The sequence below is a fragment of the Idiotropiscis lumnitzeri genome, chromosome 7 (assembly GCF_059441095.1).
Source record: "Idiotropiscis lumnitzeri isolate Australia: NSW breed Sydney's pygmy pipehorse chromosome 7, RoL_Ilum_1.0, whole genome shotgun sequence".
Classification (NCBI taxonomy): domain Eukaryota; kingdom Metazoa; phylum Chordata; class Actinopteri; order Syngnathiformes; family Syngnathidae; genus Idiotropiscis; species Idiotropiscis lumnitzeri.
Window position 1 is genome coordinate 16542033 of NC_142397.1, and position 19173 is coordinate 16561205.

General features: G+C 39.7%; 3 protein-coding genes and 1 long non-coding RNA gene across 4 annotated transcripts; 3 read left to right on the forward strand and 1 right to left on the reverse strand.

The window, feature by feature from the left end:
• The first annotated feature begins 449 nt into the window (after positions 1-449).
• On the forward strand, positions 450-2200 carry apoa1b (apolipoprotein A1b). Its single transcript, XM_088301053.1, has 4 exons — positions 450-547; positions 914-965; positions 1098-1242; positions 1418-2200. The coding sequence occupies exons 2-4, from the start codon at positions 923-925 to the stop codon at positions 2013-2015; spliced, it is 786 nt and encodes a 261-aa protein (XP_088157179.1). The 5' UTR covers positions 450-547; positions 914-922; the 3' UTR covers positions 2016-2200.
• Positions 2201-4846: 2646 nt separating this feature from the next.
• LOC148333761 (uncharacterized) lies at positions 4847-8752 on the reverse strand. The gene is made up of 4 exons (XR_015844238.1): positions 8491-8752; positions 8268-8415; positions 5942-6120; positions 4847-5830 (listed from the first exon to the last, which is right to left on the reverse strand). It is a non-coding gene; the product is annotated as an uncharacterized LOC148333761 (long non-coding RNA).
• LOC148333762 (T-box transcription factor TBX1-like) lies at positions 5406-7477 on the forward strand. Its single transcript, XM_088300598.1, has 7 exons — positions 5406-5674; positions 5751-5852; positions 5967-6138; positions 6216-6371; positions 6477-6544; positions 6622-6761; positions 6947-7477. Exons 1-7 carry the CDS (start codon positions 5535-5537, stop codon positions 7156-7158), a joined length of 990 nt encoding a protein of 329 aa, XP_088156724.1. The 5' UTR covers positions 5406-5534; the 3' UTR covers positions 7159-7477.
• Positions 8510-18286, forward strand: bace1 (beta-secretase 1). The gene is made up of 9 exons (XM_088300597.1): positions 8510-9340; positions 11267-11355; positions 12091-12307; positions 12525-12662; positions 12749-12883; positions 12972-13073; positions 13333-13482; positions 14580-14751; positions 15704-18286. The coding sequence occupies exons 1-9, from the start codon at positions 9026-9028 to the stop codon at positions 15940-15942; spliced, it is 1557 nt and encodes a 518-aa protein (XP_088156723.1). The 5' UTR covers positions 8510-9025; the 3' UTR covers positions 15943-18286.
• The last annotated feature ends 887 nt before the right edge of the window (positions 18287-19173 follow it).

A 19173-nucleotide genomic window follows, 5' to 3' on the forward strand; every position in this document is an offset into this window, starting at 1 on the left:
AGGTGAATGTCTCATCTGCTGCAAACAAAATACCTAATCCAACAAGTGCAAATATTGTAGACTAGTCATCTGAACTTTCACCTTTTTTTCCATACCGACAGTATTTGCTTGTCCCCTATTCAAATGCCCCTTCCCACAACAATTAAGTTCAACTTTGTCTGGTGTTACAAATATTTACATTTATGTCCTAAAGTCATAATTTAGCTATAGTGTACACCTATCGTTCCCCTCTCATAATTTTGTTAAATGCTAAGCGCCATTTAACAACGCTGTAGTGTCCCATGCACTAAAGAATTAGAAAATTCAAGTCTTTGATTTCTGGAAGAGTGTGTGCATGCTGAGTGATCTCACAGCAGGTGACCATTGAACCCTCAACTTGGTCTCCTGCTGAGGGAGATGGCTGGGGGTGAGGTCCACTTCCACGGAGACACACATCCCCCCCTGTCCCCACCCACCACCACCTCCATGCGCAGTCTCATCCCATATCCAAGCACTATAAAAGCTCTGCCCCTGCACAAGTTGACAGTCTCCTCAAGAACTCCACCAGGTAAGGCACGCTATTGCTACAACTGGCATTTGGGGATGTAGAACAAGGACAAAAGAACTGTACAAGTTTTATGCTCACTGCTAAATTATATTGCATATTTTTTTTCTTTTGAAGACTTTTTTTAGCAGTGTGAAAACCTAGTCGAGATGATGAGTGAGATTTTCATGCTAACTGCATGATTATCTCTCATTGAAATGCTTAGATTTGCATTCGCAAGCAATCTAACTCAAGCTTGGTTGTGCTCCAATACTTTGTTTCAATCATTATTATTATTATGGATACTGGGTTCAAGAATTTGAGCTTTTTTTCTGGTGCTTAAACACCTAAACAACAATCTAATCAACCACATTTGCTTTTTCACTTTAGACCACCATCATGAAGTTTGTTGCTCTCGCTGTCACCTTGCTGCTGGCGGTCGGTGAGTCCTGCACTTAATACAACTTTGATCGGTGGATACCCTCTGACTGAATTCTTTGGACTTTTCTTCGGCTTCCTATAACAACGAATTTTTTTTTTATACTCATCGCTGCACTTATGTTTTTCTGCACAGGCTCTCAGGCTGCTTCTCTGCAGGCTGATGCGCCCTCCCCCTTAGCCCATATCCGGTCTGCTGTGGATGTCTATTTGACTCAAGTGAAAGAGAGTACCCAAAAAGCTCTAAGTCATCTTGATGATACAGAGTACAAAGAGTTTAAGTACGGCAATTTCTTTGATATTTTTTCCAGCCAGTCCTCTCTTCTGTTTGATCTAACATCAGAATTATGCTGTTCATGTTGATTCAACTTTATAATTTTCACATTTTGCGGGCAATTTTGAAGTTATGTCATGCTTAGTTAAAATGTGATATGTTTCTCCTTTGTTCTTACCCAGAGACATAATCACTGCTCGGATGGATGAGCTTCAAATTCAGCTCAAAACTGTGCAGGACTCCGTTTCTCCCATCACCGACGGTGTGTTTTCAACACTCTCAGAAGTTACTCAGAATTTCCGCGATAATGTCCAGAAGGATATTGATGCCTTGGACACGGAACTTGCTCCCCTTAAAACAAAGCTGCATGAAGTGGTTCACGCTCACGTTGAAGAGTACCGTAAACTTCTGGAGCCTGTAATCAAAGAGTACCAGAAAAAGCACGAGGAAGAAATGGAAGCTCTGAGAGCCAAGCTGGATCCTGTCATGGAAGACCTGCAAAAAAAGATTGCTGTCAACGTTGAGGAGACCAAGACCGCTCTCATACCCATTGTTGATGCTGTTCGTGCCAAGGTTACCGCACGTCTGGAGGACCTGAAATCAATGGCAAAACCCTACGTGGAAGAATACAAAGTCCACATGAAAAAAGTCTACAACCAAGCAAAACCAGAAGACCTCGCTGCCCTGTCAGCGAAGATTTCCCCTTTAGTTGATGAGGTCAAGGTGAAACTCCAAGCTATCTTCCAGGCCATCTTTGAAAACTTCAACACTCAAGAATAACTTTCATGAATACATGTACACTTAGCACATGCATGCTTTTCGTTGTCACAAACCAAGGCCAGTGACCGACCTTATTTGTGTATTCATTGTAACTGGGTTATCTCAAGCGGATCTGTGATGATGCTTGACTCATGAAAACTGCTTTGGCAAAAGACAGCTGAATAAACATCTTACTGTTTATGAAACCTTTTCTTCTCGTCTTTGACATTGCATAAAAGTATTGAAGCCAAAATACAGTGGAACACAAACACAAGCTTTTTGGACTGTTGTTCTAATTTTAAAACACTTTATCATATCGTAAATAAAAGTGAAATGTTTTGTTTTCCAAGTCAACTTATCAACATCATAATACACGTGTAAACTTAACTGGACAGGTGAATGTTTAGTAACATTTTGTCAGCTATGGGTACCTCTGAAGAAACAAGAATGTAGAACCACTAGTGGCGGGCCGTGCATTTCACACGTGGGTCTTCAGTGAAGTCCGACTTAGGCCGACTTGAATTAACAACCCTCATAATACCATTATTGATGAAACCATGGCTTTAGAAATTATACACAGACACACACGCACTACTAGATGTTGGACGACTGCAATCTGCAATGAAATCCACACTTTACCCTCCTTTAGCCATTGCGGTTGAAAAAAGAAAGAATATATTTTAGATTTTCGAACTGTCACCACTTACGACTTTCGGGTGTGTTGATTCCGCATAGCGCTGTCCCCTCGCAAGTGAGTATCCAATCAAAAGACATGTTCGTCACATTCAACGTCAGGCCTGCGCGAACTGTCCTGAACTCGTAATCTGATTGGCTATCGCAACACAGAACAGACGCCCGCACGATTATATCTGAAGGCCTCCGACGAATAGTGCGTGCTAACTGAAATCATATGAAATCTGCCTGGCAACACAAGCTCACTGAATTCTGATTGGATAAAAACTCTCTCCTAAAACTAAAACACTAACATATAATGTGACACCAATGTGAAGAATATGATCAGGATTTCTTGATCATGTTAGGCCAGCAGAGAAGGCCTTCCACCACTGATAACAACTAAAATAAAATTAAAAGTAAAGTTAGCAAAACGAGGAGTCACCCATTGAGAATGTCTGACAGACACGTTATAAAAACAGGGAGGTGCTTGCAAAGCAATACTGTCAACCTATTGTGGCGTTTTCCATGCAGGCCTATTGTTGAAATAAAAAAACACTAGATATCTGTCAGGCGTCAGCATTTGAGCACACCTTTAGCTTTGTGGTTGGTTTGGTGGCCACTGCTCAATAAAGTGATAATTAAAGTGGTTAAAGGTCAGCAATAGAACAACAAACTGTCTCGTGTTTTGCAACAGTATGCCCTCTGCTGGCAAGTTTCTCTCCCTGTTTTTACTCTAGTCGAAAATAAACTGGCTAAAATAAACTACAGTAAATTCTCCTTTGATTGTTTGTTCAAATTGTATTGTATATTGTATATTGAGAAATTACTTGACCCTTATTTTTTTAAGAAACACAGCGACCCCTGCAGACCTTTTTTTTAATACATGAGTTTCCTGTAAAAGTGTTATATTTGCATTTTTCCCCTTTAGAAAAATAAGAAACAACTTTCTTTTGGTAATATCTCTTAAACCCCTTGCATTCATAGATATGAAAAATTGTCTTTTAAACAGAACACAAAAATCAAGCAAATAAAAGGAATAACCACGAACAAGATGAAAATCACATGTATGTTACTTTAGAGAGAAGAACGTTGAAAGCTGAGTGTAATATGGAATGCTATAACAAACAATTAGGGAATCTATAACCATTTTGGTTTGTAACTAAGGATTCACACGTTGTCCTTTAATGTAACCGTAACAACCCGTGTAGACCGCCTTGTCTTCTCGTGCATGTTGATTCTTTGGCCATACAGCAAGACGTGCTTCTCTTTCTTCCTTGGTGAGATGCTCGGCTTAATCCCGAAATCTTTTCAGGTGGGGTGATTCTTGGTGGCCTGCCACAGTTCCTCCTTATTGGTAATTTGTCTTGGACGACCATCACGAGTGGGTCTAAGATGATGCACAGTGTCCAAAATCAAATCCATCTTCTTATATCCAGCCAACCATCCATCCATTATATGTTCCGCTTCTCCTCACAAGGGTCGCGGGGGGTGCTGGAGCCTATCCCAGATGTCTTCGGGCAGTACACCATGAACTCGTTGCCAGCCAATCGCAGGGCACTCAAAGACAACCTACCATCCGCTCTCACACTCGCACTAAGCACCAATTTAAAGTGTTCAATCAGCCTACAATGCATGTCTTTGGAATGTGGGAGGAAACCCACGCAGGCACGGGGGAAACATGCAGACGCCACACAGGAAGGCCGGAATCGAATCCTACAACAAGCACACACAAACAGCGTCCATGCAAAGATCAAAAACCCGCATTTCATGAGGCCGCCTTGTACCATAGAGAGTGTACTGTACCTTCCCATCCCTAATTTCTACCATAATAATAGTTTTGGGAATGTAGCGCTATGTCCTCTTTGCTCCCTAAGGTCACACAGACAGCCTCTTGAGATGTCAGCGTTGATCACAAAGCTGCGAGCAGTGATTAATGAGCTGATAAATCCACAGCGTGACCTCATTCTATTGACAAATTTAAGGATGTTCTTTATTAGGGTAAGCGCACCCCAGGCTGAAAACCTTCAACACCACCAAATTAGTGTGCATGCGCACACACACACACACACACAGACACGCACGCACACAAATTGTAGAGACAAAAATAACACTAAACCAAACCCAGATTTCTGTAGTTATTTTATTCATTTTTAAAGAATGAACGAATGTCTGTACAATCTGTGTGGTAATGACAGTCAACTTTGAAAAAAAATCTCACTGAATAATACAACCAATTTGTTTCAGTCTTCATCTGTCCACACAAAGTAACTATCAGCTAATTGGAAAGTTAATAATGTCTTACAAGCCAGCTTTGGGCTAAATCAAATAGGCGTTAACATAAGCACGGCATCAAGGTGCATGTTTGTGTGATCTCTGGCCAAAAAGTGTGTTTCTTTTGCACAATCTCATAATGACAGCTCTGGGGGCCACATGCATGTGTGCAGCTGTGACTGCTGCATGTCAGTGGCGTTATGTTTATTAGAATGGATGAGGAAGGCATTGCTGTCCCCAGTGAGAGTCACTAGATGTATAAAACCTGCGTGCACTCCTGATGCTGCCATGACTCTCTCACAAACGTTGGCATGAGCATTTGTCGCCCGGGACCTGGACGATTACCATTTTTGACCAAACGCTGCATTGCTTTGGAAACTGCGCCTTTTTGTTCTTGAAGCAAAGAAGGGAGCTGCAACAAGAGGAACATCCCCCAAAAAATTGAAAAAAATTATACAGACCCAAACTGGACAAGAATGTCTTCGCAGACAAGGACTGGTAAGTATGAACTGACAAACGATATAGTTATGTGATGATTATTAGCATTCTCTCCTTTCAGGTTCACCGCTGTCTCAAAACTGTAAATTACCGTCAATGTGTTGCGCAAATGGTCCATCACTGTCAAGCATTAAGGTACCGCCAGTCAATAAGGTCAGGGTTCAGCTGGAGATGCATGCACTTTGGCAGCAGTTTGACGAGCTAGGTACCGAAATGATTGTCACCAAAGCCGGAAGGTAACAGTTAACCTCAATATATGTGTTGCTTATGCTCGAAATCCCTTGTAATCCATTTTCTATTCAAAACTGGCAGGAGGATGTTTCCAACATTCCAGGTACGAATCTCAGGAATGGATCCGGCTGCTGAATATGTTCTGCTCATGGACTTTATTCCTGTAGATGATAAAAGATACAGGTAAACGTCACACAAAATTTGGCAAAGATATTAGCCATGGTGAGTGAGACCAATAATGATCTCATCTGCGCTTTCGAAAATTCACTTGCATGATGAGTTCGGTGTGCGTTTCAGATACGCGTTCCACAGCTCATCCTGGTTGGTGGCAGGTCGAGCAGATATTGCGGCTCCAAGCCGAATGCACTTCCACCCAGACTCACCAGCTCGTGGAGCCCAATGGATGAAGCAGACGGTGTCCTTTGACACTCTCAAGTTGACCAACAACCTACTTGATGACAATGGACATGTCAGTTTTAGTCATTATGTTTACACAGATCTTTTTTTTCTCTTTTCTCAAGATTTTTTTCTCCATTTCCCCGCCAGATGATATTAAATTCTATGCATCGCTACCAGCCACGCTTCCACGTAGTGTATGTGGATACAGCACCCAACAGCCATTTAAATGCAGACAGAAACTTTTGCTCCTTCTCCTTCCCCGAGACACGCTTCATGGCTGTCACTGCCTATCAAAACCACAGGGTAGGAAAGCTAAAACAGATTTGGAATGAAATCTATCTCAGGATTTGGGGATGTGTCTTCACTTTCTATTACTGACCAATCTAATGTAATCTGTCTTTCTGACAGATCACTCAGCTGAAGATAGCCAGCAATCCATTTGCTAAAGGCTTCAGAACAACAGACACGCAGGATTGGTTAGCGATAGTGAGCAATTAATCCAGAGTATAGTTTGCCTCACTATGAAGGTGCTTAATGCTTTTTGTCAACATAGGGGAAATATTTCCAAGCCTCTTGGGGTGTGGTCTCCACCAGAAGACAGGACTGAGTGCAATGTCACAAACACAGTAAGGGAAAGGGGCTTTAAAGAGTCATCAGGTGAGTGCAATAATGTATTACTATATACTATACATATATATATATATATATATATATATATATATATATATATATATATATATATATATATATATATACATATATATGGGTGTACTATAAATTAATTGTAATATTTGCTAATAATATGCCACATCTGTTTTTTTATCTTGTTTTCACAATTTAATTTAATCACAAATTTGTTAATTGTCTTCAGAACTAATATAAAACAACAACACAATTTGTTCATGCATTTTCAGCACAGGAGGCGGCCTCGCATCTGATGGAGCAAAGTGGACAATTTTGCAACTTCACACATTCCGTGGTAGGAAGCAACAATGGAGACAATGCTTTTGGAACTCCAGCTTCTTTCCTCGACCGCTTACCCTCATACTGGGAATGTGTCGGATCATCTCAGAGCAACAACGCGTCGTAGAGAAACAGAAAATCAATGACTCACGTTTTCATGGACCTTGGCCTACATCCCGCAAGCTTATGCCTAAATCAGCTGTATTGTATCATTGTATTGCTGTGACCTGTAGTGGGAAGTTGCAAAGTACAAAAACATACTATACGACTTTGTCAATGTATATCAGTTACTCTTTTGTCAAAATAGGCTCATCACTTTTTTTCTTAAGGTCGGACAACGTACAGACAGTACCACAATGAAGGAAGTTTTGAGTTTGACAGTTTGACACACGCATAATTAATGACCACGGCAAAAGATTTGGAGAAGCAACGTCTTCCCCATCCATGGGCCTACTAAAGATGCGATGCAATGTCTGTTTAGATATTTGTCTACACTGTAAATAGTCTTTTCACTCAGAAATTCTAAGTAAATTTTACAAGAAGAGTTTTTGAGGACATTTTACACGTTCATTAAGACAAGGCACTCCAAGGTTGAATATATAGGATGGAACCCACGATCGCAAGGTTAGGTGACGGCTACTCGACACCGGAGACATGCCACTGCGAATGGCACCTAGTATATTATTGGTGTCAGGTACAAACCTCGGAATCCTACCTCCAAAGCAGTTTTTGGCCTCCTTTTGGAGATCGCAGCAATATACTCATCCCAAGTCACAGAGTCATTTCGTTCAGGTGTAGAGCAGCCGTTTCCAAAACTCAAGGCTGTTGGTTCAAACCTCAATCACATTGAGTAATCTAGTGTATGAAAGCAGCTACGTGAAAAGTAAAAGCTAACTTCCCGTGAGTGGCTTTCATTAATTTCATATACAAGTAAAATGTATTAAAAAACTCTCCTTGTAAAATTTACCTCGAATGTCTGAGTGAAGAAACTTTACTAGATTTTTTTGATTAAATATCACTTCCCATTTTTTTACAGTATTATCTGAAAATAATATATGGCAAAATCTCTCTTAAGCATGCAATTAAATACATGCAATGCAATGTTTATATTAGTACCCACACGACAGGCATATGTAAGTGAATAAAAGAGGAAAACTATTTGTGTACAGAGAAGCTTTTTTCCCATCGTGCCAAGTTATCAAAACTGATATTTCATGTAAATGACAGGGGGAATACCTGTACTTGAGTAGATTTCAGAATCTGTACTTTAAGAAGAGTCAGTGTGACTGTCCGACATGAATGTGCCCTGCAATTGACTGGCGTCCGTCGTCCAGTAGTACCCAATCTGTCGCCCGAAGTCAGCTGCGATGGGCTCCAGCACAACCTTTGGAAGAGTGGATGCATGATGGATAATAAAAGTACAGGCGCAAATGCAAAACAAGTAATAGAAGACTTTTACTTTGAAAATTCTCTCCGGAAACCAGTGCCCCTTTCTCCAGCGAGCAATGATGCTGGGGCTCTGGAGCCTGAAAATGCCGTAGGGCGGATGGAGGAAGACCAGAGGAGGTGGCTGGAAGACGGTGAACAAGAAACGACTCGATAAGGGGCACGGAAGCGGATACGAGTGCGGTCAACCCTCCGGACAGCGTCATTGTCATCTCTCCGTTTGGTCGCCCGACGCCACGATGATAGAAAAAAGCCACAGGCCTACGACTGTTGCTCCCCCCCACTTACTCTCCGTAACACCGACGGTTGCCTGAGGATGATGTCCACCGTTTAATACGAAATTCAATAGTGCGAAGAAGGAACATTTACCATCTAAGTTGTCATATTTTGTTACTACGCTGGGGGGGAGCACGGTGAACTGTGTCATGAGTTTAGCCGTCATGTTAGCACGGTCGCCACCTCCTCCGTGCCGTGTCACCGTAAAGTGAATGTCAAATTGAGCGGAATCAAGCCATCATCACCAAGTCGCAGCGGTGCCGAGTTCCAACATGGAGTCGTCGAGAGCACAAGCTCGCTTGCTGCCAGCGCTTCTGGCGTGGACCATACTGTGTCAGCTCGGCGGCGGCCAACCGGCGCCGGACGCCTCGGGCCTTCCTCGGGCTATTCGCTTGCCTCTGAGCCAAGGAGCTCGCACCGAATCACCACCACCTTTCGAGCGCGGTCACGCTCGGAGGATGAGTGCTCGTCGGCGGAGGGGAGTGAGAGCCAACGGCATCAACTTCGTGGACATGATCGACAACCTGCGGGGAAAGTCCGGGCAGGGTTACTACGTGGAAATGGCCGTTGGATCTCCTCCGCAAAAGGTAACGCAGGACTTGGGCGCAAGGGTGTCAAATTGTTTTAAAAACTAAATATAAATGATTACAATATGGTGTGATCCTCGTGCAGCTGTGCCAGCGTTAAGAACAACGAACAACACAACCAAACAACTGAAAAATAGCAGTGTCAAATCAAATAAAATAAAAAATGGACACAGAGATGCTTAACCAACGATAAATTATCACAGTGAAACGATGATGCTCTATATGCAAAACACGTGAACAATTGCGACTTAGTTTAACACTGAACGAGTGCATTTCATCTGTAAAATGAAAAAAGTTTAAAGCACAGGTGTCGAACTCAAGGCCCGGGGGCCAGATCCTCAACCACAACCTAATTTTATGTGGCCCATGAAGGACAAATCACGTGGGTCAACTTCTTGTTTCTAGCATATTTTCTTTGACACAGCACAGAGAAGAGTGCTGATGGCAACTTTTTTTTTGCTTCTGGGGGGGGGCATTTGGATGATACTTATGTGCTCACAAATTTTCATATCCTAGGACAGGGGTCACCAATTCCGGTGTTTTAGGGCCTCTATCCTGCATGTTAATGATGTCTCCAGGGACAGCTCTTGGAATTTTCATTTCAGGGTGATAAAGAGTAGATTGACTGACACATAAGGGGGTGGAGAAAATATTTAAGAATTACATTGAAGAAAATCTAATGAAATGTTGGAGGGGCTTAACTGGGTGCCTGGATGACGCCCTCCTCCAGCACACCTTTAAAGCAGACTCCGGCCTATCATCCATTTTGAAATTCGTCACTTGATTAAATATACAGGGCAGCTAGTCATATGCCTGTTGCCTGCTTCACCATTGTAAATCTAAAGAATTATAAGTATATTTTCACATGAATAAAGAAGTTGGTAGGTCATTTTATAAGTAGCTTGCATGCTGAAAAACCATTATGGTAGAATAATAAGGCTGAATATTACAAAATACATAACATGCACATTTAAAGAACAATACAGAGCTGTTAACATGCGGGAATAAATTTTTTAATTTCTTGAGTCAGAATATTGTATACGTTAAAATAAAAAACACATTTTCGTTATGAATTAGTTATGAATTTTGAAAAAAAAATCTAATCAAGATTGGGAACTGAAAATTTTGTGAATTGTTACATCCCTACAAAATACATTTAGAGTGGTAATATAGATTATTCCTGCATGCTGTATCAACGGGTGATTTCTTAGTTTTTCTTGTTCATATATTTGCATAAATAACACGTTTTTCAAGTTGTCATTATGAAGTGTTTCGTGTCAAATTTTGCAGAAAGGGATTTAATTTCCATTTTGGAATAAGGCTGTATCATAACAAAATGGAAACGGCGCATAATAATTGCATACAGTGTACATAATATAGAAATAATAAAAATAATTAATGTTACATATAACTTTATTTCAGTAACGGTTTTGCTTAACTGCAAAATATGATACTCAGATCTAGATGTAGACTGAAGAGGAGCCGGCGATTGCAATTGGGATTTGAATGGACAACCCGAGAGGGGTGCAGGGCTCAACTGGAGACAGTGGGAAAGGACATTCAGGGCAACAGGAAATATCACTCAGGACATTCTGAAAGAGGGCAAACTAAACTGTGTGCTATCGGAGCTGATGAGTGGACTATTTAGGAGTTAATACTGTAATGCGACTTACTCAGTAAATATTCACTCCACTCATTTTGTCTGTATTAGTGATAAATGGGCTGAAGTCTGGATCAGATGTTTGTCAGCTACAAAAGATATTCAAGAATAATAAAAAGAAAGGAACAAATTCAGAAAAAAAACCCTAATTCTACATGCTATGAACAGAGGCCACAGTTATGGTGTTACATTTGGATTTCATTGGATCATCTACTGTTGTTTCATGTGATCATATTTGAACATTGCTTTTGTTTCTCACTCACTAGCTGAACATCCTGGTGGATACAGGAAGCAGTAACTTCGCTGTTGGGGCAGCTGCTCATCCATTTCTGCGCAGATATTACCATCGCTCACTGTGAGTCCAGTCAAAATCCGCAGTAGGCGTAAACAATTTCTTGCATGATTTATTTATTTATTATACTCTACTGCGGGACTTGCCGATAGAGCCTTATATTTATATATCTTGTTTAAAAATAAATAAATAAATGTATCTATCTATATCAATATACAGATCAGATATAGACATAGATAGATGGGTATTTTTAGATAAATAGATATATTTTGAGGCTTATTTACCCCCACCAACAAACACCTCTGCATGTTTCTGTCAGTGAAATGGGCGTGAGTCAGTGACGAACTGAGAGCTCCGTCTGTTGAAATTGCTGATTTCAGAACACTGACTTGTGACGATACATTTCTAACTTTTGACTGTGCTTTTCTACTTTGTTCGCACGCATGTTGTAATTGCAGCGAGGGCTGATTTCCGGGTTGCCAGTTTACCACGGTTTTAAAAAGTCCTAGTTTCAATAACAGCTTTCTTGAGGGGACTAAGTAGGGAATTCCCCACTGCAGTTTGATTGTGATAATTAGACCGTGATGTTTTTGCTCATGGTTATCATACTGTCAGAAAATTCATTAAAAATATGAAGCAATTTCAAGGGACAAAAGAAAACTCAAATGAATCTAAAATCTATTATTTGCCTAGACCTTACTGTATTTGTTTTAGTTGCCTGCATCATAGTACACACAGATCCAATCCATGCTGTTGATGAACATCTGTAAATGTTTGTATATTGCTGTCCATTTACAGCTCGACCTCTTACCGTGACCTTGGAAGAAGCGTTTATGTTCCTTATACCCAGGGTCGATGGGAAGGTGAGCTAGGTACGGATCTAGTCTCTGTCCCACACGGTCCTAATGCCACACTCCGTGCCAACATTGCTGCAATCACCCAATCGGATCGCTTTTTCATCAATGGATCCAACTGGGAAGGAATCCTTGGACTGGCTTATGCTGACATAGCAAGGGTATGTGCACTGATTGCTCTGGCCCTGATTTTAACTCATTCACTAGCAGGCCAGGTGAAAAGAATGCAGTTTTTCACGTCTATATCCGTCAATGGCAGTGAATGAGTTAAAAGAATTCAAATTTTTGCGGCTGCCTTGAAACGTTTCGAGAAGAATATTATATTTCAAATGAAGACTAACGTAAAAAAAATGAGTACATTTCTACATCTTTCTTCAGCCTGATGAGAGATTGGAGCCTTTCTTTGATTCCCTGATTCGCCAGACGCCAGTCCCCAACCTCTTCTCTCTCCAGCTATGTGGTGCTGGCTTTACCCAAAACTACTCTCTGGGCAGCGCCACTGTTGGAGGAAGCATGGTAAGACACATGAAGCAGTGACATAAACACTGCAGTATATCATTCACTATCAGATGCATGACCAACACAGTATGTTTACCCTTTAGATCATTGGAGGCATAGACACATCCCTCTACGTGGGAGAGCTTTGGTATACTCCCATCCGGAGGGAGTGGTACTATGAGGTCATTATTGTGCGTATTGAGGTAAATGGACAGGACCTCAACATGGATTGTAAGGAGGTAAGATGTGATAAGTCAAAAAAAGGTGTATGAGTGGCGTGTCGCTGATTGCAAAAGCTACTATTTGTTATTTTTCTATCCTTTACAGTACAACTACGATAAGAGCATCGTGGACAGTGGCACCACAAACCTTCGATTACCCAGAAAAGTCTTCCAGGCTGCTGTCAAGGCTATTGAAGCAGCTTCTTCAGTCAGTTCCCAATTATTGAATTCATCTACAGATGGGTGTCAAATTGAAAGTAAAAACCGATAGATGAGCTGACCCATACAATGAATTCAGCTGCTTTCATGAATGGGAAAATGGTATCTAAAACGGGTACTGTAGAGGGTTCAATTAACTGGGGGGATTTCATGTAGTATAGCAGGTGTCTTCCATTCCTGCTACTGCCTCTTCCATATAAATATGAAGCTATGAATTGATTGTCCTTATTTCCTGGCCTATATTTCAGACAGAACAGTTTCCATCTGGGTTCTGGCTAGGCGAACAGTTGGTGTGTTGGCAGGCCGGCACCACACCCTGGAACATCTTCCCAGTCATCTCTCTCTATCTGATGAGTGAAAGCCGTAATCAGTCCTTTAGAATCTCCATCCTGCCCCAGGTAAAGACACCGCATGTGTTCTGAACTTTTATCTCTTGAAGTTAAAAGAACTGCATCAGGCTGTCACAAACCAATCTTTTTAGAATCGATTATTCTATTGATTTTTCCTTATATTACTCAGGTGTCTGTTTTCAGCTGCCCTCAATAGGGAGGAATGAGCTGGAGTGTCCCCCGCCCCATTTCCTCAATTTATTTCATTCATTCATAAAAGGAGAAACAAAAATATGAGTACAAATGTTTTCAGATCAAGTATGAAATGGAGCACGAAGACGACAAAGTCGGATTTTATCTGCCCCACTGCTACCCAGAATCAAGTTACATAAGAAAAAAAACTAAAATCGTTCTGTAGTAACTACATTTACAATAACAACAAAAATAATAGTATGATTAAGTTAATGCCGTTCATAGAAACAAAAATGACAGTGGTATAACGACCAAACAAAAATTAACATATTTCGTCTTTCTTTAACAGACTGGCTTTAGTTGGGTTTTTTTTAATGTGATGCCAGACTTGGATTCTTTGATTTCTCTGTCAAATTGTTCCATAAACTGATTCCTTTTTCAAAAATACAACATTCCATCACTTTAGTCCTGAATTTTGTTTTTAGAAATATCTCTGTTCCTCTAAACGTATACTTGTTTTCTCTTTTTTTCAAATCCTTTGTGAATGTTGGCTGGTCTTTTTGTGGGCTTTTAGCATAAATTAAATACTATATTGTACTAATTAACGAAATTTTAACTGAAGAAATAGTAAATTTGTCGGTTCTCTATATGGTTCCCATACTTCACTGCAAAAAGTCAGAGATGGAACAATCATTGTACGAGACTAGCTAAGACACACCGTTTGTCAAACAAATATTGTCTGCTTTTAATAAATGGCCACTTGCAAGTGAAAAAAAATGCTGTATGTGCACCATTATTCTTTGATCGCTTGTTCTCTTCTACTTTGTTGATTTACGTGGTCATTTATTCTGTGTTGGTGTGATTTCACACTAATACAGTGGGCCCCAAACATTTTTTGTAGCGCGCCCTCCCTTTGGAGATCAAATTATTTTAAGTGTCATTTTAGACATATTTTTACCTTTCTTTCTATGCAGCAATACCTGCGGCCAGTTGAGGACGTGGCTTCCGCTCAGGAAGACTGCTATAAGTTTGCTGTGTCCCCATCTAGCACTGGCACAGTTATGGGGGCAGTTATCATGGAGGGCTTCTACGTGGTGTTTGATCGAGAAAAGAGCCGAATTGGTTTTGCTATCAGCACATGCCATGGTGAGTAAGACACATTGAAGTTACTGGGAAGTGAGGGCTGGAAAGAGAATGGATTTTTTTTTTGTTTTAAAGGATGACATTTATGGATGAAAAAGGTACTTGTCGCCTTTATGAAATCATTTAACCATCGTTTTTAAAAATGAGTGAGTCAATTTCACTGGCCACACCTAGATTACTGGCAGATTCGTTGGATCAAGAAATCCTTTAAAAGGTACCAGCGAAAAAAAAAATCCCCCAAAAAAACATATACCAGCCGCACCAAGCTATAAGCCGCAGTTTTCTAAGTTAAAAAAAAATGTTGTTTAGTGCATGTATAGATGATTTTGTTCTGTGAATGCACGTAAAGGTACATGAACAGATTGTTAAAACGGTGCCTTTTAACACAGCAACAACTTTGCGAATTAAAACAAAAAAAAAATTTGATTTATTTAGCGTATTTTCTGAACTATAGAGCGCCCTCACCGGTGAAAGAAAAATCCACAGCCGCACTGTTGTAATCGCCACATGGTTCAAAATCTTGGAAAAAATACGGTATGCGATAAATGTACCAATAAATTAATTCTGCTGTCCATCCAAAAAGTCCTACTGGCAAAGATTCTAAAAATGAAACAGCAGGACAACAACCTGAAACATACCAGCAAGTCCACATCCCAATGGCTTAAAATCCAACAATAAAGGTTTCGACATAAATCCAATTGACATGCTGTGGTATGTGATATACCTAAAGCAGTCTGCTCATAACATAACTGTTCCATTATGACTTGGTTAAAAGAATTCTGCAAAGAGTGAGTCAAAATGTCTTTTCAGCGATGCAAAAGAATCATGACCAGTTGTTGCAAATTCCTCGGTTTCAATTATTGATACAAAGCTCGAGCGGTTATTAGAGTTAATGACACTTTTCTTTTTGTTTTGTTTCTCCTAATAACGTTCCACTGCACTCTACCGTTTTCAGTTCATGACAAGTTTCGCACAACCTCTGTGGAAGGCCCATTCTACGGTATTGACCTGGAGGACTGTGGCTACAACATCCCCCAGACAGACGAGTCCACTCTTATGACTATTGCCTACATCATGGCGGGTATCTGTGCTCTCTTCATGTTGCCGTTGTGTCTCATGGTGTGCCAATGGCGCTTTGCTCGCTGCCTTCACCCACAGGGGGACTTCTCTGATGACATATCACTTCTTAAGTGAGCTGGTCTACTGGAGGACTAAGGGAATCATAGAGCCCTCAAAGTAGTCGGGTTTACATGGAGCCTTGTATTTCGATTAGAATGAAACAGAATGAAAATGCTCCGTATAAACACCTCAATCGGAATAAAAAGGCCAAATCTGAAATTTCATTTGGATTCACAAGGCTGGTATATAAATTTTGCCAAGCCAACAAAAATCAATGCTGAGTCAAAAATCTGCGCATGCGCTGTCTTGATGTAAATCCGTAGTGACGTCGTCAATTTAACGCACTTGAAAATGCCAGCCTCCTTCCATAGCTGGTCTGCAATGGGAGAACGTGTTTTAAAGTACTTGTCCCCTGTTTTTAATCAAGGTGTTTCTTTCATAAAAGTGTTAACAATCACAAATACTGTGTGAAGTCCATGAATGAACTTCTTACATCAATCTCCGCATGTCACACGGCTCTAAAACGGCAAGTCTGATTAATGTAGTGGCGCATGTTTGTGGCAGATCGGAATAGATCACGTGAAATGTAAGCAGTTGACTAGAGATATTCAGTCGGAACGATTTCAACTGGAAGAACTAAAAAAGTCTCCATGTAAACCCTCACAAGGAATTCAATTTGTACTGTGTTACATGGCAAAATCTTTTTCAGCAATATAAACTGGAAAATAGTTTGCAGATATTAAGTGAATTCTCCATACACTTAAACACTTTCTCTTCATTGGGATCGGGACCGCTCCATCTTATTTGTACAGTAATTTAAAATGGTATGGCTGGTTGTCGTGGTGATGCTAAGAGAAACTGTTGTGCTATCGCTTATTAACTGGAGGCTGTCTGTGTGGCAAAGCATACATAATGGAAGAAGTGTTTATGAAAGTAAAACTCAAAGATAAGTGTGTCTAGGATAAGACACGGGCCTGTGATTACAAAAAAATGATACTACTAGATTGGTTCCCGTTTTCTGCAGGCCACTATGCAGATCAGCCTTATATAAACTGAGGCTGAAAAAGTATCCAAAAAGGGAAACAAAGCAAAGCTTTCAGTATCTATATATCATTTCCATTTATAATAAATACTTGAATAGAAGCAGATATTTATTGGATGGGTTTGCTGTCCCTGAAGTGCATAACACAACATGATTGAACACAACCGAAAACCAAAAACAAATAACTAAACAAAACAAAACAAAAAAAAACACAAAAACAAGACCCTCCACTCTCCCACTTTCATGACCTACGAATTCCGTTTTTAGTGTTTATAATTTATTGTTGTTTTGATTTATTTGATGTTTAGCTTTTTGTTCTTTTGTTTTGGTAGTTGTTTGTTTTTGGTTTTCCATTTATATTGTTCTTGTTTAGCGATTTGTTTTTTTTCATTTGCTGTTTTGTTGTTGTTTTTGTGGTTTCTGTTGCATTTTTTGTTTAGTTATATGTTTTTGCGTTTTATGATTTGCTTGTTGTGTTTTGAACTTCAGGGCCACTGTAGATGGGCAAACCAAGAGAAAAATACGACAGAGCTTCATGCAATTAATTGAACTGGACGTTTACAGTCTGGGAAGCCATAATTAACATTGCGCGCAATGGCATGATTAACCGCGTGTGTTTTTAGAAACTCTTTAGTTGCTTATGACAGAAATGAATGAGATGTGAGCATGTCTGCATTTGTTTGCGTGCTCGCGTGCAGCTGTACTCGTGAAAAGTATTCTGACAGATTTAATGAATAAACTACTGAAAATTTTAACATCTATTAAAATACACTACTTCGCAAACTCCACCAAAGAATTAAGTGAAACTATGTAAGCTTAAAAAGTCTTATTATATCACCTTGTAATCTGTTTTGCTTGAAACTACTGAACACCGTGTCAGTATTTGATGTCACTTATTGTACTCTAATCTAAAGTGTATCTATTGTACATATGATAAATTTTACAGATCTTCAGTTTGTGTTAAAATATGACACATTTTCTTATTGTTGCAAAGAAAGTCTATGTTATTGCACATCTTCGATATTGTATGTTAAATGTTACCAATCTAAAATCTATGGGGCTTTTTTTTTTCATGACAGAGAAACAGTCCAACGCAATACTGAATGACTTGTAAGAGACCCAGAAACCAGCTCAAAACCTATTATACATTATGTCAGTTACAGTCACTGTTGTTCCAATTAAATACATGTTCTGTCATGTTTAGTTTTTTTGTTATTTACACTGCAAGTAATGTATGTGCTGGCACAGCATATGCTCAGATCAAGACATTTGCAAATATTTCAAATGAATATGAAAAATATTGGAAGTGGAAGTATTTTAAATTAAAGTCTTGTGACATCATCCTTACCTAAATACAATGAAAATTTTAATCCTGAATATGTGTGTTGCCTTTTTTTTTTTTGCTTGTAGTTATATTTTTTCTCTGCTCAACCTGTCTCTCAAGCTAGAATTATGAATTCAGATAAAAGACTGAACCTGTGAATGTACACGGATACATTTTTGTGTTAATGCAGTAAACCCTCACCACTTTGCGCTTCACTTTTCGCGGCTTCTGTGTTTTGCGGCCTTTTCTGAAATATTAATAAAAAAAAAAAGAAAAGAAAAGAAAAAATACCGCCATATAAGCAGTCGCATTGCGGAAAAACTTGTTGTTTCGAAGAGATGAGCTCGGGCACTCGTACAAGGTGCATGATTGTTTCCCTTCGTGAAATGATGAGTGGGGGAACTCAAGTGGATTTACCCCGTGATCTTAATGGCTGTGATGACCCATCATAACAATGTAATAGAGGTGTGACCCCCCCCCCAAAAAAAATAAAAATTGTCATAAAAAAATGTAAATTAATTAATACAATAAGCAGTTTCGTGTTTTTTTTTCAGTTTTTGCGGGGGTTCCACACTCAATTAACCAAAGACAATTGAAATATAATCAAGAAAAATAAGCAACACAAACAACAAAAAAACATGGCAAGCAGTAACAAGGCAAATTTATTTGAATAACACAATCGCATGTACAAGACAATTCAAAGTGCTTTGCATAAATATAAAATTAAAGAGAAACAAAACATTAAGAGAAACAATATAAAGCACAGTAAACTTTGATTCGACATTAATTAGATATAATTCACAAAGGAATGAAAATGTACAAATAATTTTCTTATTCTTGTTTAATTTCCAAGTATTTATGTGCACTTCTGTAGATAAAACTGCACGAAATATATGGTTGGACGTACGTATGACATTTACGAATGACGCACATCTGTATG